Source organism: Ctenopharyngodon idella, chromosome 17 (genome assembly GCF_019924925.1).
Source record: "Ctenopharyngodon idella isolate HZGC_01 chromosome 17, HZGC01, whole genome shotgun sequence".
Classification (NCBI taxonomy): Eukaryota; Metazoa; Chordata; class Actinopteri; order Cypriniformes; family Xenocyprididae; genus Ctenopharyngodon; species Ctenopharyngodon idella.
Window position 1 is genome coordinate 4451749 of NC_067236.1, and position 27557 is coordinate 4479305.

Sequence of the window (27557 nt, forward strand, 5' to 3'; positions counted from 1 at the left end):
GGTGCATAAGTGCATAGGGTATAAGCAGCTTGAATGTTTTGGAAGGCGCTCTGAATGCTGAAAGGTATATAAAGGTTTTAGAGCAACATATGCTCCCCTCCAGATGACGTCTATTTCAGGGAAGGCCTTGTGTATTTCAGCAGGACAATGCAAAACCACATACTGCAGCTATTACAACAGCATGGCTTCGTCGTAGAAGAGTCCGCGTGCTGAATTGGCCTGCCTGCAGTCCAGATCTTTCACCTATAGAGAAAAATCTGTCAAAGACGACCACGAACTCTTCAGCAGCTGCAAACCTATATCAGGCAAGAGTGGGACCAAATTTCAACACCAAAACTCCAGAACCTTGATGCAAATCATAACCTTGATGCCCAGACGTCTTCACACTGTTTTGAAAAGAAGAGATGCTACACCATGGTAAACATGCCCCCGTCCCATCTATTTTGAGACCTGTAGCAGGCATAAAATTTGAAATGAGTTCATTTGGTGCATAAAATTGTAAAATTTCTCTGTTTAAACATTTGTTATGTTATCTATGTTCTATTGTGAATAAAATATTGGCTCATATGATTTGAAAGTCTTTTAGTTTTCATTTTATTCAAATTTAAAAAACGTCCCAACATTTTCGGAATTTGGGTTGTATATCAAATAAGATTTTTTCTTAAAGGAGCACTATGTAAACTTTTTTTTTGTTTTGGTTTTGTTTTATTGAGACAATACACCATCAATCCTTCATAACCTGAGTAACTATGGTAAGCCCGTTATAAGTGTACATTTTAGACTGAGACGAAAGCTTTTTTTCATGTGAAATTGAGTACTTACATCACTCATCCGTGTGTGTCGTCATATCTGTAAATATAGAAAAGCTGCTCCGGCTACTTTGATGTGTTTATGGTGGGAGTGGCATAGGTTAGGTGCCACAACAAGCAAGAAAGGCTGACTTGCAGCATGCTAAATCTCGAGCCTCTGGGGAAATCACCATAAAAAAAGAAAAAAAAAAGAGGAGCTTTTGCTTGCAAAAAGAGAACGTGACAGAGATGGTAATAAAACAAGAATCAACATTGGCTTGGCTTTTCGGAGATGGCGAGAACTGAGGGATTTGAAATGTAAAAGTGATGCGGAGATGGCGTTTTTATTACTCAACAGGTGAGTAAGGTTTTCAACAGGTGAGTAAGGTTTTGAACAGAAAAATTGCCATATCTACCTCTAACAGAGCTCATTGTAAAGCATTATTTATTGCCAAGGGTCATTTCATTATGGTTGTTGTAGCACTGTGCTGGAATTTATTTTCAAGGAAGTACCGTGTCTATTAATGGGTAAAGCTACAGTGATGTCTTCAGCTAGTCAAGATCCTTTCCATCTAAACTGGTTACATCTCTTAAGCTAAGTAGTGAAAGTTTTATGAGCAGTAGGATAACCACATTTATCCACACAGTCACGCAGAGCCGAAGCACAACCAAAAACAATGTTCTTCTGCAAAATGTGGAAAACAACGTTTACTATTCGCCTACTGACCTAATGCGTAAACATTATGGGGAACGCAATAGCCAGACAAAATTTAAAGGTGCAATATGTAAAATTTTCTGGTCGCTAGAGGCCTATTCAAAACAAAGGTATAGCTTGATGACGCCAAGTTTGAGTGCGGAATCTTGGGACATGTGGTCTTTACCTCACAGCCGGTGGAAAACAATCGGGATAGGACTCGGACAGAAATCATGTTCATGGATGCGATCATTAACATTACTGTAGTATGAAGCAGAGCAGGACCGAGTGTTGTGGGAGTTGAACGAGGCCGCTGGAGCGATTGCGCAACACACGCTGCGAGCAGCGGAACTTTTATTATGCCGCAGTTGCCGGCGCTGCTTCACGCTTTTCCGGTCATGAGTATGAGGTAACACAGCTCTGTTTATCATATCAGATACATTTGAGTGTGTTGAAAATTATGTTATAGTGTTACTCTGTGCGTTCGCTCGGCGGCTGCTGTGAGACACTTGTTGCACACTGCAGTAAGTTAGATCGATTTTAGAATATCATATTAAATGCTGGATGGCTTGTGTTGATAAATGGCATGGAATTAATTTTAAAACATATTGTATGATGGAGAAAATGCTGTATTACTGTTACTAAAAATAAAGCTGTATCTGATTATGCTATGTTAGCTACTTGACAAAATAGTGTTTTTCTCCGAGGCATGGTAAAGCATGGTACTCGCAAAAAAATCAAGAAAATTAGATTTAAAAATAAGACTAAACGTGTTGAGCTACATAACAATAATTAGTTTTCTTTCTATAAATATATCAAAACAGTTGTTCCCTTGTCTATTAAAATGTGTAATATATTAAAGCTTCTATGGTGTTTCCATGGTTCCTACAAAATTAAACTGGAAACTGAGGATAACGCGGTATGACGCATTTGACAGGCGACTCCTCACACGTCCCGGAGCCTTGGTTAAAATAACAATTTCCTCAAGATTTACAAATAATTGGAAACATTTGGGGTATTGTAAGTACTCAAGTGAACAAAATATATAACACTGGCCTAGTGGTTTTTGGATATTTTACTGCAAAATTCGTACATATTGCACCTTTAAACTTTGTTAGCTAGAGACATAAGTTTGGTTTAAAGACAAAAAACATGTACCAAGCACAATGTTCTCTCACCATTCTTGATTTCTAACATGCACTCACTGCGTTCGGTCTTGCGGCTATCAGAGCAGAAACTAAATGGTTTTCTGTCTCCTTTCGCATTCAAATGTAAATTGTGCAAGATTTTTTCATCCAGTAGATCGAAAGATCTGAAAGAAAAAACATTGACCCGACCACAGACCCTCCTCTTGAAGAAATCAGGACAGAAGTGGTCAAAAGTGGACAAAAGAGACCACCAGGTGTAAATGGATATCTATCTCCCTCGTCTACCTACTTGTAATCCGATCAACCAAAACGTATCTTAATACCAGGTGTAAATAGAGCCTCACAAACTGATCGATAACAAACCAATTCAAGTCTATCAGATCAGTACTTCCATTTTGAATTTGTGGAAAACTCATAGCGGTGGCCAGATGTTGAACAGATTGAGAGAACATGCCCTGAAGACCACGCAGGTACCACCAGTCACCTCAGAGTGACATTCGAGTACACAGGACTAGACAGCTCATCCATTAGTGTTTGCTTTCCTTTGAGCAGTGCACGGCCCACATTTATCAATACTCTCCCTGTGCTCTCAGGGACAAAGCTGCTGTCCTACAGCAGAGAGAGGTGAACAGAACAGAGCAGAACATCATCCATCCATCCATGATAGTGAAATACTGCTAACACTTTACAATAAGGTTCACTTCTCAAATATCAGTTAAAGGATTAGTTCACTTAAAAATGAAAATTTCCCCAAGCTTTACTCACCTTTAAGCCATCATAGGTGTATGTGACTTTCTTCTTTCTGATGAACACAATTGGAGTTATATTAATAAATATCCTGATGCATCCGAGCTTTATAATGGCAGTGAACGGGACCAACAAGTAAGAGCTGAAGAAAGTGCATCCATCCATCATAAATGTACTCCACACGACTCCGGCGGGTTAATAAAGTCCTTCTGAAGCGAAGCGATGCGTTTGTGTAAGAAAAATATCCGTATTTAAAGTTATAAAGTAAAATATTTAGCTTCCGCCAGACTGTCTCCCGTATTCAACTTACGAAAAAAGCGTAACTGACACAACATTTTTCGTAAGTTGAATACGGAAGGCGTATTCACTTTAAAATGGTAAACGTTTTGAACGTAAACTTTAAAACGTAAACGTTTTGAACTGTGAAAGGTGTTACACTTTCTTCCTAAGTTTAATACGGAAGACAGTCTGCTGGAAGCTAGATATTTTACTCTAGAGTTTATGATGGATGGATGCATTTTCTTCAGCTTCATACTCCTTGCCCCCGTTCACTGCCATTATAAAGCTCGGATGCATCAGGATATTTATTAATATAACTCTGATTGTGTTCATCAGAAAGAAGAAAGTCATATACAGTACACCTAGAATGGCTTGAAGGTGAGTAAAGCTTGAGGTAATTTCAATTTTAAAGTGAACTAACCCTTTAATGCATTAGGTATTATGAACTAACAATGAACAACCATTTTTATGGCATTTTTGGAATCATAAATGTTAATTTATGTACTACCAATTAATGTTGTTGTTTTTTTTTTTGTTGTTGTTGTTTTTTTAATATCTATTTAAAATTCACTCCAAAATCCTGAAAAATCTGGCAAGTGGAAAAATCTCAAAATAGCCAAATTATCAACCCCAGGCATTTAAAAATGCAAGGTAAGCCAGCCATCGTGAATAAAAAAATCATGCACAATAAGTCCAGGCACATTTATACAGAAAGTATATTCCGAATTCATGGTGCAGCATTCTCAAAGGTGCCTGTCTTGCACGTGAATGAATGTTTGTCTCTCTCCATTTCTATCTTTCCCTGCAGTGGAAAGGAGGTGATTGTTGGTTATGGCAGTGTGTGGATGCAGCACAATACCTCTGTGGTGTATATTGCAGGGTTACGTTCCGGTCAGGATGAGGAATTGAGTGGGCGTCTCAGAGAGGTGATGCAGCTGTAGTGTCTGCTGCAGGAGGACACAATTAAACTCTGTCATAGCTCAATAACTGCTACTTATTGCTCCATATCAGCGGCATACAGCAACTGATTGAGTACAGGGCAGAAAAGAAAGAAATGTAACTCAGAAAGGCTCAAGAACTATATTAGGGAAAGCTACTTTTGGATATGATTGTCGATCTTTGCCCTCTTGTTAATGTGATATGGTGTTGTTGATGTAAACAGAACTGCAAAGAGAATGTGCATGGAATTTAAAATAGATGCACTTGGCCACAATTTGTTGTTGGTAAATACTTGAAATAACTTAATCTAAGATTAAATTTCAGGAACAGTTGGACATATTTTGAATATCCCATATTAAACCATGAAATCAAAATTGACGATTCTTTTTTTTTTTTTTTAAAAATGGAACTTCGCAGTATTTATTATAAATTATTTATCCGTGCACATCATTTATTTATTTTTTTAAATTCATCTGCCCTCATAAACAAAACAAAAAAATATAACATCCTCCCTATTGCAGCAACATGTCTGATGACATGTTTACGGGCGCGAGGGCGGAACAACCTGTCAATCACATGAGATCGACCAATAGCAAACCAGAGCCATTCAACAATCCAATTAATTCCCCATGGACAAAATCAACCTACATTTTTTCATGTTCGGGAAGCTGTTTCACTCAGATATACATCACAACAGGGAAGACAAGACTATTGAAACTTCCGTTTCATGCTGAATACAAAAATGTTTCATATTACCAGCCGTGTGTCAGCCTCCTTGAGAGGCACTGATGCACACATACACAGTGCTCAGAATAGTAATGGGCCATTTTACTGGCTCTCCTTCCAATAACCCACATTCTCCTCTAGACTGCAGCCCATCACACACATATACACTTTTGTTTTTCTATCATGATGGGGACTTTCCATTGACTTCTACTGTTCTACACTGAGCTAATGTTATTTTCTATCCCTGTAAACCTACAGTTAACCTTCACACAAACCTTTTAGAATTTATACATTTCATTTAGACATAATTTAGTTAGTCTATTAAGCCGTTTTCCTCATGGGGACTATTGGCTTTTACCAATGTGGGTAATTTCAGGTTTTACTATCCTTGTGGCGCCCACAAATACACAAACTCTCAATTAACACCTACAATCACACTCCTCCGAACAATTCCTGAACAAACACTTATAAGGAATGAACACTTGAAGACTGAACACTTGAAGACTAAACACATGTAGACACTGGCATGTACACTTTACAAGCCAAAGAGAGAGGCTTTACAACTCAATATTCAATATGTCCAGTGAAGCAGGACCCTCAGTGTCCCAGCGATAGCCAGAAGGCACAAATCCAGTTATGTTAGTTCATTCAAGGCCAAGAGTTCCAACATACAAAACAAACGGTATACTCAGTTGTTTATGTGCAAACTGTATATATAAGATACAGATATTTAAGAGCACGCTGCCCCCTGTTGGTTCAGTCTGTGCGATTCACAGCCTAAATGTTGATTTTAATGTGAATCAGCAGTTAGTTGCAGGCTCACCAAGGCTGCATTTATATGATCAAAAAAATACAGTGAAAATAGTAATATTGTGAAATATTATTTCAATTTAAATAAACTGTTTTCTAATTTAAAACATTTTTAAAAAGTAATTAATTCCTGTGATGGCAAAGTTGAATTTTCAGCATCATTACTCCAGTCTTCAGTGTCACATGATCCTTCAGAAATCATTCTAATATGCACATTTGATCAATGTTGAAAAGAGTTGTGCTGCTTATTATTCGGTAGAAACAGTGATACATTTTATTCAGGATTCTTTTATTAATAGAAAGTTAAGAAGAACAGAATTTATCTGAAATAGAAATCTTTTGTAACATTATAAATGTCTTTATTGTTACTTTTGATCAGTCTAATGCATCTTTGCTGAAAAAAAGCATTGATTTCTTTAAAAAATAACCTTACTGACCCCAAAATTTGAATGGTAGTGTACATATATTTTATATGCATGTATGGACTTAAGGTGCTGCAAAGAACCATTGAAGAACTTTAGAAATATAATATATCTTCCTAAAAAAATAAAAAAAAAAAAAAACTATTCTATCAGAACAGCAATAGGCGAAATGAGTTTTGGTGACCATGAGAACAGTAGTAAAACTCTTCACATTTTCTCAGGTTAAAACGCAACGTGACCTTCATGTTCTCAGCAAAATAATTACTAAACATTCGGGATACTCATGGTTTAGTCTCAGTCTGCAGACTCAGAGCTGTATATAAACCATCTGTCATGTAATGATAAAGTTTCCATGTTTTTTGTCTTTATGTTCTGCAAGGCTAACCTAACAGGAAATAAACTGACACATCTGTTTGTTACTTATCAGAGAATGTATAACAGATGGATTTTTATCATGTGTTGGGTAATTTGACCAACCATGGAACTTAAAGTGCCTGAAGTGAAATGACAGTCAGACTGAGAGAAAACAATCATACATCCAGACATTACCCTGAAGACACTGGGGTCATTGGTGGGCACTACAAAAAAAGCAATGGAAAATGACAGGAACTGAGTAACGATAGGGTTCTCTTATTAAGTGGCAGGGACAGACCACCCAGAGACCTGTCGGTGTGACCTCTGACCTCTGCTCCTTTAAAGTCAGAATTGAAACATATGTTCAATGACAATGTCTGCTTATATGACTCAGGGTAAAAGGTGAAGATTTTCCAAAATCTGCTGACATGAGGACTGGAGCTGCTGAGAAGAATGTTGAATAAAGCATGACTCATTCTAGTTTAAAGGCCAAATCTTAGCTAAGGCAGTATAAGTGGGACCAATGTTAAATATTTATTTTAAAATATGATAAGGACAAAAATGGCTGAAATCAAGAGTGTAGGGAAGGGAAGGGAAGGGAAGGGAAGGGAAAAGGAAGGGAAGGGAAAAGGAAGGGAAGGGAAAAGGGAAAGCTTTATAGGGGAAAGGAAAGGAAAGGAAAGGAAAGGAAAGGAAAGGAAAGGAAAGGAAAGGAAAGGAAAGGAAAGGAAAGGAAAGGAAAGGAAAGGAAAGGAAAGGAAAGGAAAGGAAAGGAAAGGAAAGGAAAGGAAAGGAAAGGAAAGGAAAGGAAGGGAAGGAAGGGAAGGGAAGGGAAGGGAAGGAAGGGAAGGAAGGGAAGGAAGGGAAGGGAAGGGAAGGGAAGGGAAGGGAAGGGACACCTGAAGCATTATAAAAAACAATGTAAACTTCAAAAACTGAAGTCTCGCATTCATAGTTTGGGATTCAGACAATACTGGCCTTTTTTACTTTCTTTTTTTAAGCACAAAAAAACAGCTCAGAGTTAACAGTTTGGAAGTCAGGCAACTCTGGTCATGCTATGTTTTTAATTAAAAAAACAAAACAAAACAAAAAAACAGTTTATTAGAGTCATTTGTTCAGGAGTTTAACTACACGTTGTACTGTATGTTTTTGATTAACTAAAGAGGACCCACTCACAAGAGTCCAGAGAAAAGAACTGGTCTGAGTCTTCTGTTTTAGACTCGGTGGTCTTGTAGTGCTGTCGAACACATAGCAAACGTCATTCCGTACATTTTTGGAATAATTCTGAATATACAGTGCTACTTGAAAGTTTGTGAACCCCTTGCAGAATCTGTGAAAATGTGAAAACATTTTAACAAAATAAAAGAGATAATACAAAATGCATGCTATTTTTTATTTAGTACTGTCCTGATTAAGATATTTTACATAAAAGATGTTTACATATAATTCACAAGACAAAAAATAGCTAAATTTATTAAAATGACCCCATTCATAAGTTTGTAAACCATTGATTCTTAATACTGTGTGTGGTTACCTGGATGATCTACGACTGATTTTTTTTGTTTTGTGATGGTTGTTCATGAGTCCCTTGTTTGCTCTGATCAGTTAAACTGAGCTCTGTTCTTCAGAAAAATCCTCCTGGTCCTGCAGATTCTTCAGATTTCCAGCATCTTTTGCATATTTGAACCCTTTCCAGCAGTGACTGTATGATTTTGAGATCCGTCTTTTCACACTGAGGACAATTGAGGGACTCCAAACACAACTATTAAAAAAGGTTAAAACATTCACTGATGCTCCAGAAGGAAACACGATGCATTAAGAGTCGGGGGGTGAAAACTTTTGAACAGGATGAAGAGGTCCAAATTTTTCTTATTTTGTTTAAATATCAATTTTCTTCATTTAGTACTGCCCTTTGGAAGCAACAGAAGATACCTACATGTTTCCCGGAGACAAATTAAGTACAATTTACCTTGATCTTCAAATTCAAAAAGTTTTCACCCCCGGCTCTTAATGCATCGTGCTTCCTTCTGGAGAATCAGTGAATGTTTGAACCGTTTTTATTAGTTGTGTTTGAGTCCCTCAGTTGTCCTCAGTGTGAAAAGACGGATCTCAAAATCATTCAGTCACTGCTGGAAAGGGTTCAAATATGAAAAAATGCTTGAAATCTGAAGAATCTGCAGGACCTGGAGAATTTTTCTGAAGAACGCTGGGCAATTTAACTGCTCAGAACAAACAAGGGACTCATGAACAACCATCACAAAACAAAAAAACAGTCGTAGATCATCCAGGTAACCACACACAGTATTAGGAATCAATGGTTCACAAACTTTCGAATGGGGTCATTTTAATAAATTCAGCTATTTTTTTGTCTTGTGAATTATATGTAAACATCTTTTATGTAAAATATCTTACTCAGGACAGTACTAAATAAAAAATAACATGCATTTTGTATTATCTCTTTTATTTTGTTAATTTTTTTCACATTTTCACAGATTCTGCAAGGGGTACACAAACTTTCAAGTGGCACTGTATATAAATTATTTATATTCATATGATTTATTTATTTACAACCCAAATTATAAAGGTACTTTTATGTATAGTATACTCTAATTCTAAGGCATATTTACTGAATTATAATGCAAAACAAATGTCTTCTTATGATGTATACAGGCTTTATAGATTTTAAGATTTATGATGTTAGAATATATATGACAGTCTCTAGCAATCTTGGTAGCTATAACAACGAAAATTGGATGTTGATCCTTCAGACCTGTTCGGCTGCCGGTTAATGACATGAAGTGTTCCTGCATTATGTATTAATACAGCACTGAAATGCTGCCCTAATTGGAGGTCTATCGTGCACAGATGGACCTCTGCTTTCACTGTGATTAGGTACCTCAGACAACTCGGCTGGGCACAACCGGCCATTCTAAAATACAGACAAATAAAACAAAATAGAGGACATGTAAAATATTAATGATGCTCAATATAATTCACAGCTGTGAATGAAAGGCAAACAAGGCAATGTTTGTAAAAAAAAACACACACACACACATACACACACACACACTGACAGGTGTAGTGAATAACACTGATTATCTCTTCATCACGGCACCTGTTAGTGGCTGTGATATATTAGGCAGCAAGTGAACATTTTGTCCTCACAGTTGATGTGTTAGAAGCAGGAAAAATGGGCAAGCATAAGGATTTGAGCGAGTTTGACAAGGGCCAAATTGTGATGGTTAGACGACTGGGTCAGAGCATCTCCAAAACTGCAGCTCTTGTGGGGTGATCCAAGTCTGCAATGGTCAGTATCTATCAAAAGAGGTCCAAGGAAGGAACAGTGTTGAACCAGCAACAGGGTCATAGGCGCCAAGGCTCATTGATGCACGTGGGGAGCGAAGGCTGGCCTGTGTGGTCTGATCCAACAGACGAGCTACTGTATCTCATACTGCTCAAGAAGTTAATGCTGGTTCTGATAGAAAGGTGACAGAATACACAGTGCATCTCAGTTTGTTGCGTATGGGGACCGCAGACCAGTCAGGGTGCCCGTGCTGACCCCTGTCCACTGCCGAAAGCACCACCAGTGGGCATGTGAGCATCAGAACTGGACCATGGAGTAATGGAAGAAGGTGGCCTGGTCTGATGAATCACGTTTTCTTTTACATCACGTGGATGGCCAGGTGCGTGTGCGTCGCACACCTGGGGAACACATGGCACCAGGATGCACTATGGGAAAAAGGCAAGCCGGCGGAGGAAGTGTGATGGTTTGGGCAATGTTCTGCTGGAAGATCCTTGGTCCTGCCATCCATGTGGATGTTACTTTGACACATTACCACCTACCTAAGCGTTGTTGCAGACCATGTACACCCTTTCATGGAAACGGTATTCCCTGGTGGCTGTGGCCTCTTTCAGCAGGATAATGCGCCCTGCTTCAAAGCAAAAATGGTTCAGGAATGGTTTGAGGAGCACAACAATGAGTTTGAGGTGTTGACTTGGCCTCCAAATTCCCCAGATCTCAATTCAAATCGAGCATCTGTCGGATGTGCTGAACAAACAAGTCCAATCCATGGAGGCCCCACCTTGCAACTTACAGGACTTCAAGGATCTGCTGCTAACATCTTGGTGCCAGATACCACAGCACACCTTCAGGGGTCTAGTGGAGACCATGCCTCAAAGGGTCAGGGCTGTTTTGGCAGCAAAAGTGGGACCAACACAATATTAGGAAAGTGTTCATAATGTTATGCCTGATCGGTTCTATATATATATATATATATATATATATATATATATATATATATAAAATACAAAAAGGATTGTAGTTATTTATCATATAAGGCTGTTAACTGATTGCTGTGATGCCGCCCATTGAGAGGAAAATTTTGCAGAACACATTCTTAAAGAATATTTAAAACCCACGAGTCAGTAAATCAGGACTGTTGGGTTTGACTACAAAAGACTTGCTTCACACAAAATGCCACCAGTTCCCTTTTGAGTTCATAACTCACATATGCAAAAATTAATAGAACAGAATACAGAATTCACAAAAGCCCTGGACAATAAAACTAGCATTCTATGCAACTTTAAATAAATCGGTGGATTCACGATCACTTCAGTTCTGAATGTGAATGACAGTCCCTCTGGATCTAGATTTTAATCTAAATTCACATGTTCCGACACGTTTTTTATTGTAATTGGAGACTTTGTCTCCTACCTATTCTAGTTCTTGGGTAAATCCTACTTAATATGAATAAATAAATAAATTACACTGCCAACAAACATCCCAAAATCCCCTGAGGATCTTCCACTGCATGTAAGGGATACATTTTGAATATTATGAGAGAATTAGTTTCAGCAATTAGTTTCAGCAAATGGCACAGAATATCTGTCTGATTTGAAATGGAAATCATTTGTGGACCACGGACGCTTGTTTTCACGCTGGTTAATTGATTAGGTGATGGGCAGGGTGTTGGTTTAACGTGGCTGAACATGTTTGTAATTCTAAAGACGAAGCGCCGGGCCAAGAGCCGACTCTCACGAGCAGAGTTAATGCAGAACAGGGATATTTATCAGCAGTCAGGGTCAAGACAAGCACACTTCTTCCACTGTTTGCTCATTTGTTTTCCACCCACACTCAAGCTGAAATATTCATCTAGGATTTAACAGCATCTCATTAATGAAGAGTGAAAGAATGAGATAATTTGAGAGACAGAAATATAGTTAAGACAAAAGCCCACCTTCCTTCTTACAGATTGAAAGTGTTGATTATACTGCAGTCTATGGACGAGTCATATACCTCTTGGATTTAATTAAAAATATCTTAATTTGTGTTCTGAAGATAAATAAAGGTCTTAAGGGTTTGGAACGACATAAGGGTGAGTAATTCATGACAGAAATTTCATTTTTGGGTGAACTAACCCTTTAACTGCTGTTTTCTCACTGCTGTCATCTTTGTTGTGTGTTTATTTTGTTATTGAGAGGAAAGCGTGCAGCACATATTAACATTTAAATGCTGCTCTCAGCAGTGTGGGCGGAGTCGGGATATTTAGTAAAACATATTTTGATCTTTTTACCCCTAAGCAAAGAACTAAAAAGAACTTCACAATGAGTGTATCAGAGCCTTAAAGGATTAGTCCACTTTCAAATTAAAATTTCCAGATAATTTACTCACCCCCATGTCATCCAAGATGTCCATGTCCTTCTTTCTTTAGTCGAAAAGTAATTAAGGTTTTTGATGAAAACATTCCAGGATTATTCTCCTTATAGTGGACTTCAATTGGCTCCAAACAGTTGAAGGTCAAAATTACAGTTGAAGGTCAAAATTACAGTTTCAGTGCAGCTTCAAAGGGCTTTAAACGATACCTGTATGTCCTACACCTTCCCTATTCTACTTACGGAACGAATGCGGCGCCAGTTCCATTTTTTCCGTAAGTTGAATAGGGAAGGCATAGGACATACAGCGTAAGCTTTTTAAAGAAAACAGAAGTGCGGTCTGGCAGAAGCACTTGCGAGGCGATCATTTGTGTTTATACAGCATATACATTTTAATTTTTTTTTAGAAAATGACAGATCGTTTTGCTAGATAAGACCCTTATTCCTCGCCTGGTATCGTTTAAAGCCCTTTGAAGCTGCACTGAAACTGTAATTTTAACCTTTAACCATTTGGGGCCAATTGAAATCCACTATAAGGAGAATAATCATGGAATGTTTTCATCAAAAACCTTAATTTCATTTCGACTGAAGAAAGAAGGACATGGACATCTTGGATGACATGGGGGTGAGTAAATTATCAGGAAATTTTAATTTGAAAGTGGACTAATCCTTTAAGGTTCTAATCAAGCAGTAAATCTGAGCAGACATCTAACTCAAGCTCTTTAGTTAGTGACTATGCCATTTACTTGAGGTGTGTTATGTGGAGCAGGTCATGTTTCTGGGTCAAGCCCGTATCAGCCTGCTGCTGCCTGCAGGTCTACATGACATAATCTACAGCAGAGATGCAGAGAATGATGATTATTGAATAAGAGAGGGATTCACATTATGGGAACATGATTCATAAGCGAGTCCCAGTGCATTTCCTCTCCAGCATACCCATACTGATGTTGCTTTACCTCATGTGTCTGACAGAACTCCATCACCTCAGCTCTGATATGCTTTCCCATCTCCAGTCTCTATCCAATAAATGACTAAAATGACTGACAGACTGATGAACAAAGCATTGAATTCCAATTTACAGATTTTACCAGAAAAAAACTAATTGGATTTCGAAAATCATTGATAGGTATTGAGTGCAAAGCAATGAAATGGCCCCAAAAGCGTATTCGTAAGTCATATTTGTAAAAATGCAACAAAATTTGAGCACAGATGTCACTATTTTTTTCAACTAATGCAATACTTTCAAACATTTTAATGTCTAAATTCATTTAATTATTTTAATACCAACTCATCACTTTCAATGACACTTTCAACTCATCACTTTCCAGTCATTTCTGTATAATAGACAAGAATTTTTAAAAATAATTTTGATTCAGAACGATAAGCTAATGAATAATTGACACTGATTTGTGAAGCAGTATTCAAAATAACCAACTCAACAGAATGACTTACTCACAAATCAACATCATTATGGCTTGCATCCAGGCAAAGAAAATACAATTTAATAACTCAGTGATATCTACAGGATTTCTATGACTGTGGAATCTAAACAATACTTACAAATAAGTCACAATATGATGGGGAAAAAAGAAAAAAAAATTACTTGTAAATTAAGGTCAACAAATGCAAAAATGCATTGGACGCTCCTAATTCAAGCATCTGTGCATGTTTTACATAACTCGAGTCCTACTGCACTGTTTAGTGTTGGATTAGAAATGCTTATAGGATCCACATTTGGGTCTTTGATGCTTTATAAGCGAGATATGGCTGCTGGCTGTCTCTCATATAAAACAGGTGTTTGTGTTCACATGCAACAGGCATTTGTTTGTCCCAGGCCAGATGTGCAACCCCTTCTCTGTTTACATGTGATCCTGAAGAGAAGATCACCATTTTCACCCTGGAACGCATCTTTCACTCAATGTGTTCACAATTACGGCACAGAGTGACGGTTGGTAAACAAGCAAATAAAATCTACTCTCACAGCAATCCAAACAAGCGATCTCACTGACACATCTGTAAATAAACTAGTACATTAGCATGCACCTCAGGCGTCCACGAAGGAAATGGCAGAAAATTACGGGATAGGCCTCTTGGGATGTGAATCGTGAGGAACGTAATGATTCTGGATCTGATTCTACTTAAAGTCACTATAAAAATCACAATTACATTTCTTATTTTTTTATGGAATATTGCAGTTTTTATTATAAATAATTTGTCTGTGCACATCTTTTTTTTTTTTTTTTTTTTTTTTTTAAATTCATGTAATTTTTAATCAAAATAACTTCCTCTCCCTCTTGCAACGACATCTCTTCTCTGATGATGTGTTTACTGGCGTGAGGGCGGGGCAACCTATCACTCACATGAAATCGACCAATAGCAAACCACAACCATCCAATCAATTCCCGATGGACAAAATCGAGTTGCACCATACATTTTTTTCTTGTTCGAGAAGCCATTTCACTCAGATATACGTCAAAATACGGAAGAAAAGACTATCGTAACATCTATTTCATGCTGACTTTAATGACTTTTTGGTCTATTTTCTGGAAATAAAAAAAAAAAATTCAACCTTGAACATGAAATGACTTAATTTAGCTTCTATGAACAACTTGTTCCCTGCTTTGAGGAGAAAAGACAAAAAATAGCAGCATGGATTCACAGCATGTGACCTAGCAGCTCGGTATGTGTCCATGCACTCGTGACACGCTGACACCATTCGTAACGCTGCAGGAGATCCGGTGTGACGCCCCACCGCTCTGAGAGCGCAACCCCTGCTGACTGCTGGAGATGACAATGAAAGGACACTTACTCTGGCGAAGAGGCTGATGGGGTCGAGGCCGGACGGAAGCTCAGATAGACCGCAGTACTCCTCACCAAGATAAATCTCCAGTGTCCTGCAGAGATGCCCCAGGCCTTTCTTCTTCTCCTCGCTCATGTCGACTAGATCTGGACACAGAGCACAGCGTTTTCAACATTTGACAAAAGTGATGCATATGAATGAGCAGAAAAGTTTTTTGTTCTTTGCCCCTTTTAAAAAATATTACTGCTGCTGTATGGTGTATATCAAAGTTCCATGGTATTATCATCTGACACTCTGACTGCACAGTGATGGTCTGATTGGTCATTGTGTTCACAAACTCAAAAGATATATCTGTGATTGGCTACAATGATAAACAGCGTTCGCTAATAAAAAAAAAATAAAAAAAATTGTTTGAAATCAGGTGTCTATCAGCGGATCCCTAAAAATGTTTTTGAAGCATTTATCTTTGTAGCCAATTACAGACATATCTGTTGAGTGCGTGAACACAATGACCAATCAGAGGTGTTTAAGAATCCGCTCAACAGTGCTCAAAATGCTAAGGGGAAAAACTGGTCTCTTCACATTTTTTAAAATTTTAGTACTGACTTGGTAGCAAAGTCGATACTTTTGACAACCCTAATTACATGTACACAAATACATGGTATTACTATAGTGTGGGACTAAAAGCAGTATTATCATTAAGTAATATGTACAAAAAACATGGTATTAACATAGCACCTGACCAAAAATTATAGTATTACCATGGTATAACAACAACAAACAAAGAAACAAGGTATTATCACACATTCAAAAACATGATATTACCATGGTAAATGTAAAAAAATGCCATGGTACATGTACATTTCTACAAAACAGCACTACCATGGTACATGTTAAAAGAAAAATTGGCATTATTGTGACACATATCTAAAAACATGGTATCACCATGGTACCTGACTTAAAATCATAGTATTACCATGATAAATGTCTTAAAAACAAACAAACAAAAAACAGTACTAACATGGTACATATTAAAAAACACATTTTACTGCCAAGAAACACATTTTACGACCAGAAAATACTGATTCCTACATAATTTAAAACCACTAATAAACTTGTCATTGTGACCTAAAACAAATTATTAAAACAATTTTCATTCATTTAAATAAAGATGAAATTAAATTAAAAAAAAAAAAAAAATCAATTTAAAACTAAAATTAGAAGTGTTGCATTGGAAACAGAAAAGAAATAGACAGATATAGATATAAATATAAATTAAAGCTAGATAGAGGTAATTAGAATAATTAGAGTCCCAGAGTTCCACCTACAAAATTATTGTATTTTCATGGTAATTTCAATTAAAATTTAACAACTTTTCAGCTGTTCACAAATTACACTGGAGGCAGTAATAAATAACATCAAGACTAGAAAAATAGGAACAGAATCGAACCTAATTAACCTGAAAACTGTTCACATATACATTGGCATATAAAATAACATGCTGATATAAACAACACTGAGATGAACTAGGAAAAAGCCTAATGATGATCAACAAGGGTGAAGCACAAAAGAGCCGAAACACACAATAAAAAAAAATAAATAAAAAAAAACAGAAGAGGAAAAAAGGTTTGTGTGTGTTTGTTGTCACCTTTTGGTGTGTGTTTAGTTGATGAAGAAGATTATTTAGGCAGTTGTTTACTGTGTGTGTGTGTGTGTGTGTGTGTGTGTGTGTGTGTGTGTGTGTTCAGAGAGCTTCATATTTCCTGACTGTACCAGTAAAATGGATATCCGATAGTGGAGGTTTTAGTGTCTATTCAAAGAGAAAGATGTCTGGTTGTAGCACGAGAGTGTGTATGCGTGATTTATGTCAACTTTGCCAAACATATGGGCTTTTCCATTAACCCTCCTGCTCTGATCTACTTCCTCCAAACACACCATCAATGAACTTCAGTGTGTTCACTGCTGCTGCTGCAGACAGAGCAAACGCTTGACCCGCGGCAGCAGCTCACAGCTCGTATCTCTCACTCACATTCAGCATCATGAACACACACGCACACACACTATAGTAAAACTCTGCAGATTCAACACATAAATCTGGTATGTCGTCTCCATGTGTAGTGCCTTTTATCATCTCCTTGAAAATTCTATCTCTGAAATACAGAACCAAATAATACTGTTTAGGCTTGCTGGAGAAATCGAAATGATTAAAATTCATTCTTTGGATAATCACTACATATTTTTAGAAATTATAGATAGACTGTAGATTATAAAACCAACAAACAGAAGGCGGTAAACAAGCACCAGTGGGGTCTAAAACCTCTCCTGAGAAGAAAATAACAGGGCTGAATTGCAGACAGATATACTGTACATGCTTCCCACTTCTCAGGAGCATGAGAGGATGAACGTGTGCAGAATTATGAGCCTGAAGCCAGGTGTTAGTCTCCTTAAAGGGATAGTTCACCAAAAATGAAGATTTTTGGACCATTTACTCATCCTCGTATTGTTTCAAACCCTTAAAAAAATTGCAAAGAGTTATTTTGCAATATACAAGCTGCACTTTTCCATACAATTAAAGGGGTCATGACATGAGAAATCAAATTTGCCCTGATCTTTTGATATATAAGAGGTCTTTGTACCATTAAATCATCTTGCAAGTTTCATAGCTTAAAACGTCCTCCTCCTTATAAACAAAGCATTTATTTAACCCGAATCCAAAAGCAGCTTTTTGGACATAGTAGGATTTGTGACATCACACTGGCAAATCATTTGCATATGACTGCCTCCAGAGCAAGACATTGACAAATAGTTATACATCATCACACCTTAGGCCCCGCCCACTGGCATTCAGTCGCTTAAAGGGGTGGTTCAGTGGTTTTTTCTAGGCTTGATTGTGTTTTTGGGGCACAGTTTAACATGTCTTAATGCTTTGTTTTTTTGAAAACGCTGTATTTTTCATATATTTTAACTTTTTTTCTACACCTGTTTCCACTGTCATATGAACGGCAAAGTGTTTAAATATGCTGTCACTGCTGTTTGTTAGCTTTCAATATACAGTTTTATCCTGATTAAAGCTATTCTGTAGCTGAATACAAGACTGAGTAGTAGCATTTTTGTAAAGGTAGCGTTTAGTTTATAGCATGAACAACTGTTTGTCTATGAACATAGAAGTTTGTTGGCGTTTGTTGGAGAAGTATGGATTTGAATTTAGTTTGAACTGGCTAAAACGCGTTGGTCTTTGTTTACGTCCTTGATGCAACCAAAAATAGCAACAGAACTATACATTTAAAAGACATGTACATACAATAAAACGTACTTACAGTTTGAAGCCAATAAACAGCAGCTTCTGCTTTTAAAGTGGGAACTGCTCCATCTTTCAGTAAAAGCCTTTGTGCAAATCCAGCATTGAACTCGTGTAGATTCTAGAAGCTGTCTTCTGCGCCACATCCAGTGTAGACAATATCACTGATTATAACGGGTTCTATTATCTTTCGACGCGTCGCATCGCTCGTGTCCGGTGTACACAACTCTTCCGCTTCCATTATGCTGCGCGACATGGCCTCGCCCACTTTGTTGCGTGTTCCCGGGGGCGTGTTTTGCAGGGTTTATGATGTCACCAACCCGGGAAGAAGCTCGTTGTAGTCCAAACTGGTCGTTTTTGTAGGCATTAAACTGCCATAACTTTAAAAGACAATATCTCCGTTTGCATTAAACTTTCAGTGCTGTAACTTTGCAGATACTGTTTATGCTCAAGCAGCAACATTACACACTAACTAAAGTTAAAAAAGTGAAATCGCATTGAACCACCCCTTTAACGGCTTACATTTGCCTACACTGGACAAGGTACAGTGTAATGGAGAGTTCGTTAGCCAATGACGTTAGCCAATCTTAACAGTGGCCATTTACTTAAAGGAGCTGCCCCTTAAAACAAATGATTTCAGACATCATTATTTTTTTTATTTGGTCAGTAAGTTTTTTATTTGTTTTTGTCTAAAGAAATGAATCCAAAAGTGACAGTACTTATAATTCAAAACAGATATAAGACTCATTACGAGAGTTCTTTTGAAATTGATATTTATCAAACAATCCTGAAAAATGTATCACAAAAAGTATTAAGCATGCAGCACAACTGCTCTCAACACCGATAATACAAATAAGAAATGTTTCTTGAGCACCAAAATCAGCATATTAGAATGATTTCTGAAGAATCATGTGACACTAAAGACTGGAGTAATGATGCTGAAAATTCAGCTTTGTCATCATAGGAATAAATATTTTTACAATTAAAAATAACTATTTTCTATTTTGATATATTTCACAGTATAGCTGTACTTACAATAAAACTATATTTTTACTGTATTTTTAATCAAATAAATATAGATTTGTTGAACATTAGCATCTTATTTCTAAAGCATAAAAAAGTCTGACCCGAAATTTCCCCGGATTTCTTTCTCTTGAACATGTGCAATGAAAACGCAAATTCGCAATTTAGATGGGAATGTAAGTAATGACATTAATATCCCATGACCACTCATAATTGAGATAAAACCTGTTATATCAATTGCTTCCTTTAATTTCTGCAATTTTGCATGTCTCATTTGCTACCATTAAATCATAATATATACAGGATTAAATAGGCTACCCGGCTATTAGCCACTGAAAAACCCATCGCTTGACCACAAGCTGAAATCACTCCGACACGTGAAGGAATGAGATCAAATGAAATGCTCTTTTGTTTGTCTAAGGGAACTGGGCTACACATGAATCTTGACATAAATCAGCACGGCTTCAAAAATGATGAGCTGATGGATTTCCTGAAATAATGCATGAGGCGATGAGACGTTAATTTTGAGGTGAGAGCAAGGGCCGCCTCATAAGGTCATTAGTGTGATGAGAAAGCACAAGTTCAGAGGGGGTGCTGACTGCTTCCATAAGGACCATCAGCGGGATTACCTCTCTAATGGCTGCACATTACTTATGACTGAATAGGAAAGAGTCAGGCCAAAGAAAAGTCAGAGGCTCTTTGTGACAAAATAGCCAATTACTTTTGAAAAGCCAGGGGCCGGGGGCAGGTTTCACAGAGGGTCCACACCGAGAAAGAGAAGAAAATTCATAATGTTATAATAAACTCCTGCCAGGATCTGACATTTATTCACCTTTCATCATAGGAAATCAAATCTTTCAACTTTGCAGGATAGATGAGTTAGTGATTTTTTACTGCCGCCCATTAACAACACTGCCTTTTATTCTGTTTATAGCTTTTTATATAAGGAAAAGTCACATTTTTAATATGACAATGGACATTGTCCTTTTCAGTGAAGTCTAAAAAGCAACTTTTAAACATAACACATATGGTTTTATAAAACGTATTGGTTCAGTCCTGGATGCTGACTGATCCAGTCAAGCTAAAATATGCAATGTAGCAAAAGCCACTTGCTTTGTATCAGTGTAGGGCTGTAGCTAACGATTATTTTGGTAATCAAGTGATCGTTCGATTATTCTAACGATTCCTTGAGTAATCGCGCCAGTGTCAGTGTTTCAATCACATGATGTTTATTTTAGGTTTCAGATATTTAAGTACACATAAGTACTAGTAACAATACATTTAAAGTTTGTAAAATATACACTGATGTTTATGGAAGCTGCAGTAATAATCCTTTCCATTATAATTAGACACCGCGTTATATTCATATCAGATACATATTACATAGGCCTACTGTGAGTAAGGCAAGCAACTATAAAGTTTATCCTGTTCTTCTCCCAATTCACCGGACACTTACATCCATCCATGTATTTCGAAAAAAGTGGAAGAATTCAAGTGTAAATCCGACAGATCTATTCTCCTGACCGCGGCATAAACAAACATGGCGCGCGCATATAGCTCAACTACTAACGCGATCATTATAAACGTGCTTGCACAACAAAACATTCACTTACATATATGGCTTAAAAATAAATATATAATAGCAATAACACAATAAAAATTGTACAACTAATGTTCTTTATGTATTATAACAAATGCCTTAACAAATGCCTTTTTACACTTTAAACGCGATCTAACCCTTGTTTAATATTGGTTTACAACATTTATTTCAACTGTCCAATTAATCTTTAATATTTTGGCCATTTTTTTTACAACAGAAATGCTACAACCACTGTAATTTCTTGAACAACATGTGGACTTAAACAAGCGCTTAAACTTATATTTTGAAATCGCGACGAGCAGTTAGCACAGTAGAAACATACTGTATAATGTATTCTCCTGCGTTTGCTAAGGTTTATAGATGACTTACCTTACAAATCTGCTTAAATGTCGCACATTGCGTTTCCAGATGAACATTAAAAGCAATCCAAACTCACAGCATATGCAGAGATGGAGTTTGTGACGCCACTTCCGGTATTTTACCGGTTACTCGACACGGGCAAATTGAAATCGAGTATTTTTTTAAAATCGAGTATTCGAATTTAATCGAGGAATCGTTACAGGCCTATATCAGTGCAATGCAAATACAAATCAAACAGGAACTTACGTGACTGGTGTTCAGCTATCGAGAACAGCTCTTCTTCGTCACTTTTTGATTGGCTAAGCTGTACAAAGAGACAGAAAGGGTGTAACAATATCAGGCCCTGTGGCTGAACACCAACTGTGATAGATTTAAACGCAAAACATGCTTTGAACAGGTTTGAAGTGGTCCTGATATGGAGAGGTGTTCTGATGTCACATACTAGTTTGAAAATGACCCTCGCAACCAGGCGGACGGAGTCGGCGGGGATTCTTGGCTGGAGGCGCTGAAGGCATTTGCATTCTCTCTTGTGATCGGGCCATGCTTGTTTCTGAAGGGTGAAGAGGAGGATAAAATAGAGAATAAATAAGAAATATTTCACAAACATGTATGATGAAGTTACACATCTTCAATCAGAGCTTGCTGTTTGTGGTCTCCCTTTAGAGGGAATTATGATGAAAGACTGCCCTACAATTAAAAAAAGACAAAGACAAATTTGACAACCTTGAGTGCCTGGAGAGAACAAGGCTGGTTTGACAGTGACAGCTTTGCTATTTTAAAGCAGTGTGATGTCTAGTTTTGATAGACTGGATGCTCTTGAACTGCAAAGATTTCTGGAGAGCATCTGACAGACACATTAAAGGGATATTTCACCCAAAAAATGTAATTCTTTCATGATATGCTCCTCATGTCATTTCCAAACCTGCATGACTTTTTTCTTCTGTGTTTAGCGAATGTTCATGCTGCTCTTTTAGATAATATAAACCTGAATGAGAAAGTCATAGAAGTAGCCTATATGACTCTTCTGAAGCTTCTGGAACTGAACAATATTTAAAAGGTTAGTTCACCCAAAAATGAAAATTCTGTAATTATGTAGTTTCACACCCGTAAGACCTTCGTTCATCTTCTGAACACAAATTAAGATATTTTTGATGAAATCCGATGGCTCAGTGAGGCCTGCATTGCCAGCAAGACAATTAACAATTTCAATGCCCATAAAGCTACTAAAGACATATTTAAAACAGTTCATGTGACTACAGTGGTTCAACCTTAATATTATGAAGTAACGAAAATACTTTTTGTGTGCCAAAAAAACCCCAAAATGATGACTTTATTCAACAATATCTAGTGATGGGCGATTTCAAAACACTGCTTCATGAAGCTTTACGAATGTTTTGTTTCGAAATAGTGGTTCGGAGCACCAAAGTCACGTGATTTCAGTAAACGAGGCTTTGTTACGTGATAACTGTTTCGAAATTTCAATGGTTCACCACTGGGGGGCATGACTTTGGCAGTTTGATACACGCTCCGAACCACTGATTCGAAACAAAAGATTCGTAAAGCTTCGAAGCTTCATGAAGCAGCGTTTTGAAATCACCCCTCACTAGATATTGTCATAAAGTCATTATTTTGTTTTTTTGGTGCACAAAAAGTATTCTCTTTGCTTTATAAGATTAAGGTTGAACCACTGTAGTCACAAGAACTGTTTTAAATATGTCTTTAGTAGCTTTCTGGGCACTGAAAGTATTAATTGTCTTGCTGTCAATGGAGGCCTCACTGAGCCATCGGATTTTATGAAAAGTACCTTAATTTGTGTTCTGAGGATGAACAAAGGTCTTACGGGTGTGAAACGACATGAGAGTGAGTAATTAATGACAGAATTTTCATTTTTGGGTGAACTAACCCTTTAAGTCGTTATTGACTGAAAATCCTTATTTTGAGAAATAAGCTTTGAAAACTACAGCAATAATGACAAAGTTTGGTCTGTTCCTCTCATAAAGCCATAAAATTATGGTGTTTCCTTTATCATTTTCACAAATAACAATTCAATTTCTTTATACAGAAATGAGCCAGGACTTTTTTTAATATCATCTATTGTGTCCTATGGAAGAAAGAAAGGTTTGAAACGACACGTGGCATGTAAATGATGACAGAATTTTCATTTCTGGTTAAACTATCCCTTTAAGTGCCGTTAAAAGACAAGAAGTAATACTGGAAAATCCTCTGAATGTAGAACATATTTCACAGGTGTATGGCTCCAAGCACCAAATACTTCTGATGAGAAGTCACACTAGATCTCATGCAAGAGTTTCCGATAACTGCCGGCTCATAAGTGTTCGTACAGGAACCTGGAGAATTTTAATGACATTATACTGCCTTTCAGTGGCTAACTTCATATCTCTTAGACATGCAACAATTCATTAGAATTAACAAACACAAATCTTGCTCTGTCACTGTTTCCCATGGTGTACCTCAAGGATCCGTTCTTGGTCCACTTCTATTTCTAATCTATATGCTTCCTCTTGGTCAGATCATTCAGCGTCATGGTATTAATTTCCATAGTTACGCAGATGATACACAAATCTATCTTACTGTTCAGCCAAATTATGTTTTTCCTCCCCGTTCCATTACTTTATGCCTACAAGATTTCAAAGTATAGATGGCTCAAAAATGAATACTGACAAAACAGAAATCCTGTTAGTATAGGCCCTAAATCCCTTGGCTACTGATGGAGTCATATTTAAACCTTCACCCTTTATACAGAATCTTGGGGAACTCTTTGGTTCTAAATTATGCTTTGATCCCCATATCAGCAATGCCGGCAAATGATGATGGTTTAATGTTACCAACAAAATAAACAGTGATAGCTCAGCTGGGCTGCTTTTATATTGCACGGCCTCATGCACATAAACAAAACAAAACAAAACAAAACAAAACAAAACAAAACAAAATAAAATAAAATAAAATAAAATAAAATAAAATAAAATAAAATAAAATAAAATAAAATAAAATAAAATAAAATAAAATAAAATAAAATAAAATAAAATAAAATAATAAAACTGGCCATCTTTCTAGGGTGTTTCATTCTCCAAGCAGTTTGGAGAATAGATGGAATCTCATTTTGCATTTGTCAATTATTTTTATATGGGTGTAAAACTTTAAGTAGAAAAAAACAACCTTTAAATGAAATAAGATTTCATTGTTTGTAAAGCTCTGATGATTAGGATCCAACAGTGTGTATAAGAGCTCTTACCTGACACTGAACATTGCAGTACCGTGCCAGCTTACATTGAGAACATCTCGATAGACTTTCACCTCTGTTAAGAAAAAATGAGACAGAATTAACATCAGCCTCCGTGCTTAGTGTATTTCTCAAGAAACTGCATCCTCAGGCTGAAGAGGAGAAAGTCTGGTTTGATTTACAAGGCTTATAATGAAGCATTCCTGCCCTGACTAAACATCTTTTTCTTTAAAGTATACGTTTAATGATCACCTTTGCTTTGGAGTTTAGTCTATAACTTTTAAGCTTGAAGTGAGGAATGTGGTTTACATGCAGAAATCAGATGCATGAAAGAGCCTGAACACAAAAGGTCAAGTTATCTCTATAAAATGTCAAGTTATGTTTAAAAATATGTTTAATGAGCCTATGTTTTGTTTAAACACGCATGCATGCACAAATCACAAAAATTGCATACTTGGTGCATGCATAGTTATGTCAGGGGTCTCTGCTTTATTTGATACAGTCAAAATAAACAAAACTGAGTTGGTCAAGAGTTCTTTTCAATAGATCTTTTTAAACATTTCTAACAAACAAACAAAATGCATGGTGGAAGCATGTGACAACTTAATAAATGCATTGAATTTTAAATGCTTAAATGTTCTGATAACCTTTACAGAGATGCATATTTTGTGATGCTTTCCCATATATACTGAAGATCAAAATACTAAAATACTATTTGAAGGAGAGTTGCCCACCCAAGAACATCTCTCTTTCTCTCTCCCTGCACCCTTGTCTACAGTATATCGTTTCTTCTTAAGTGAACATAATCACAGGAAGTTAAGTACGAGATACCACCAGATCCATCTTCTTGCCACCTTGCGAGTCTGATTTTTGAGCATACAGGCCCTTGACAAATCACTCTGTGGGGCTTTTAAGTCTCACTCTCTAAAAAGCAGAGAATCTGAAAAGGGTCAGGCACAAATTATAGTGCAGGCCTGAGCACTACGCGAATGGATCCCCTTCCTATATAATGCCATTACATATTGTCCATTCTATGCAGGCTAACATGAACACTGCCATTATTTTCATATCACCTATTTCATGCTGTTTTATATTGCTTTTACTTATTCCACTTTTGCACTACAATAGTTCTTTATATTTGTATGCCAGCGTATTGACTTACAGAAAGTGCTTTCACAAAACAATCAAAGAGAATGGGAAAAAAATAAAAAATAAATAAATCAACCACCATTCAATAAAGATTTCAATTTCAAATAAATGCTATTTTTTCCTTTCTATACATCAAAGAAACCTGATGAATAGAAAGAAAAAAAAGAGCAACTTAATAATAAGAAATGTTTTTTTAAGCACCAAATCAGCATATTAGAATGAACTGACACAGAAGACTGGAGTAATGATGCTGAAAATTCAGCTTTTCTATCACATGAATTACATTTTAAAATATATTAAAATAGAAAACAGTTCTTTTGAATCACAATAATATTTCACAATATATCTGCTTTTACTGTATTTTTGATCAAATAAATGCAGACTCAGTGAGCATAAGAGACTTATTTCAAAGACACTTAAATCTTATCAGTTACAAACTTTTGGGGAAAAAAAAAAAAAGTACATTTTCTACATACAGTGAACACATGTAAAACACTCTGGGGAGCTTTAAATATCATGACAGTCAACTGTGTTGACATCCACAAACAAATCTTTAAATGCTTTCTAACATCGTGCCATCACCAGAACCCTTATGAGATCCAGAACAGTGCAGGAATCTGAGCTGTGCACATTATCACAATCAGACCTCCATGCCGGTGGGTATATCTGCAGATTCAACTTTGAAAGAAAGAACTGCATCACATTATGAAAAAAACAAAATGTGCCGAGATACAAAACAAAGAGGAACACGCTGAAATAAAGATGCTATCAGAACAACAGTCATGCAATGCCAAAACCAAGGTCACGTTATGAAAATAAATCATTCAGGCTTATGTATATTAGAAATTCTGAACGGATGTTTCCTTTTAATTGGCAAAGAAATGGGAAAAATGAGTCTTAGAAATGAGGAGGTGCATTTTGACTTCTTATTTTGATATGAAAATTATCTTATTTAATATCTTATTTTGAGGTGAAAATGATACCGAGACCTCCTTTTACATCATTTCATCTTTTAAAAGGTTTGCAATGAAATAAGTTCATCTGAAGTTGGTGTTTAGTAACAGAAAATGCAAGACTGGTCATGTGATCTCAACATGGCCCTGCATCAAGGGATGATGATCCGCAATATCTAGCTTTTTGTTGGCCACTCCTATGACTGGAGTTTTATCTCATGTGAGTGAACATCATTTTGCCAAATTTATAGAATTTTCAAATGTATTAACATATTTTTGCTTCTTTTCATTATGCTTCTTTTGAATATTACCTTTCCTGTTTGTAATTCCAGTCTGAATTCCCTGAATTAACCTACATAGTTTTTTTGAACACATTTGCATAATGCCAGCCTAGGGTCTTCATTGGCTGCCTGCAAACAACGTCTATTTTGACCCGCCCTCAAACACTGCAGTTGTAGCTGAGGCCTGAGTTTCGTTCCTGTTTTGGACATGTCGAGAAGATGTTGTGTTCTGCGTTGCGAAAGCAAATCCACTTTGCATGCACTTCTAAAGGATGAGGGCTCGGACTTAAATT

At 36.9% G+C, this 27557-nt stretch overlaps 1 protein-coding gene across 1 annotated transcript in view; it reads right to left on the reverse strand.

The window, feature by feature from the left end:
• smyd3 (SET and MYND domain containing 3) overlaps positions 1-27557 on the reverse strand; it is a 182730-nt gene that overhangs the window by 137021 nt on the left and 18152 nt on the right. Inside the window, exons 2-5 of the mRNA XM_051867667.1 lie at positions 24894-24957; positions 22083-22190; positions 21887-21944; positions 15369-15505 (exon numbers count right to left, since the gene is read on the reverse strand). Coding sequence (XP_051723627.1) covers positions 15369-15505; positions 21887-21944; positions 22083-22190; positions 24894-24957 — 367 coding nt within the window. The remainder of the gene's footprint in view (positions 1-15368; positions 15506-21886; positions 21945-22082; positions 22191-24893; positions 24958-27557) is intronic.